The following is a 681-nucleotide window of genomic DNA, read 5'->3' as shown; positions in this document are numbered from 1 at the left end:
GATAAACTCAAGCTCGACTTCGTCAAGTGCATTGGGCAATCGCACATGTGCATTGCCGATGGCCTCACGACGGTTGTCCAGCTCCACGGACTTGTTGCGCGTCTCTGCGCGGCCGCCACCAGCTTCCGTGACCGAAAGTGATTCGGCGATACACAGCCTATTCAGTATAGCTTGATGGTGTTTTCTCCGCGGAATTGCATTCGAAAGTAGGAAAGGCCTGTTGGGAAGCAAGCACATGCGTGTTCCACAGCGCAGCGCACAACCTGCGCCAAGATAGTGGCGGCGAGGTGCAGCGCTTGCCGACGGTGCGGATTGGCTAAAAAGAGACCAATCATGTGCCGTTTTGTAGATTTTCGTCCGTTGCCAGCGATTGGCGGATTGGAGTTTACTGGTGCTTTGCGATGAAGTACCTCTTGCTTGTCATCCGCGGCCTCGAGTACTTGGCAGTCGAAGAGATTCATGCCAAGCTTACGGTGCAGCTGATGCACATGCAATCACCTTGTCTTACACGAAGCAGGTTATCTCGGTGAACGTCATCACACCCCAGACCAACGCGGCGTTTCCGCAACGCGACTACGAGCGGGGCGAGGCCGCTGTTGGCAAAATCGTGCTCGAGACAACATCCTCGCCAGGCGACGTCAAGGCACTGTGCTCCATCCAGGTATATTTCCGCCGCGCGCT

At 55.7% G+C, this 681-nt stretch overlaps 1 protein-coding gene across 1 annotated transcript in view; it reads left to right on the top strand.

The window, feature by feature from the left end:
* SPRG_21645 (hypothetical protein) overlaps nucleotides 1-681 on the top strand; it is a gene marked incomplete at both ends in the record, with an annotated part of 2,782 nt that overhangs the window by 894 nt on the left and 1,207 nt on the right. The window contains 2 exons of the mRNA XM_012355185.1: nucleotides 408-473; nucleotides 518-661. Of these exons, the coding sequence (XP_012210575.1) occupies nucleotides 408-473; nucleotides 518-661 (210 nt within the window). The remainder of the gene's footprint in view (nucleotides 1-407; nucleotides 474-517; nucleotides 662-681) is intronic.

The sequence above is a fragment of the Saprolegnia parasitica genome, assembly GCF_000151545.1.
Source record: "Saprolegnia parasitica CBS 223.65 unplaced genomic scaffold supercont2.214, whole genome shotgun sequence".
NCBI classification, from domain to species: domain Eukaryota; phylum Oomycota; class Saprolegniomycetes; order Saprolegniales; family Saprolegniaceae; genus Saprolegnia; species Saprolegnia parasitica.
This window is presented reverse-complemented; position numbering and strand designations above follow the sequence as displayed.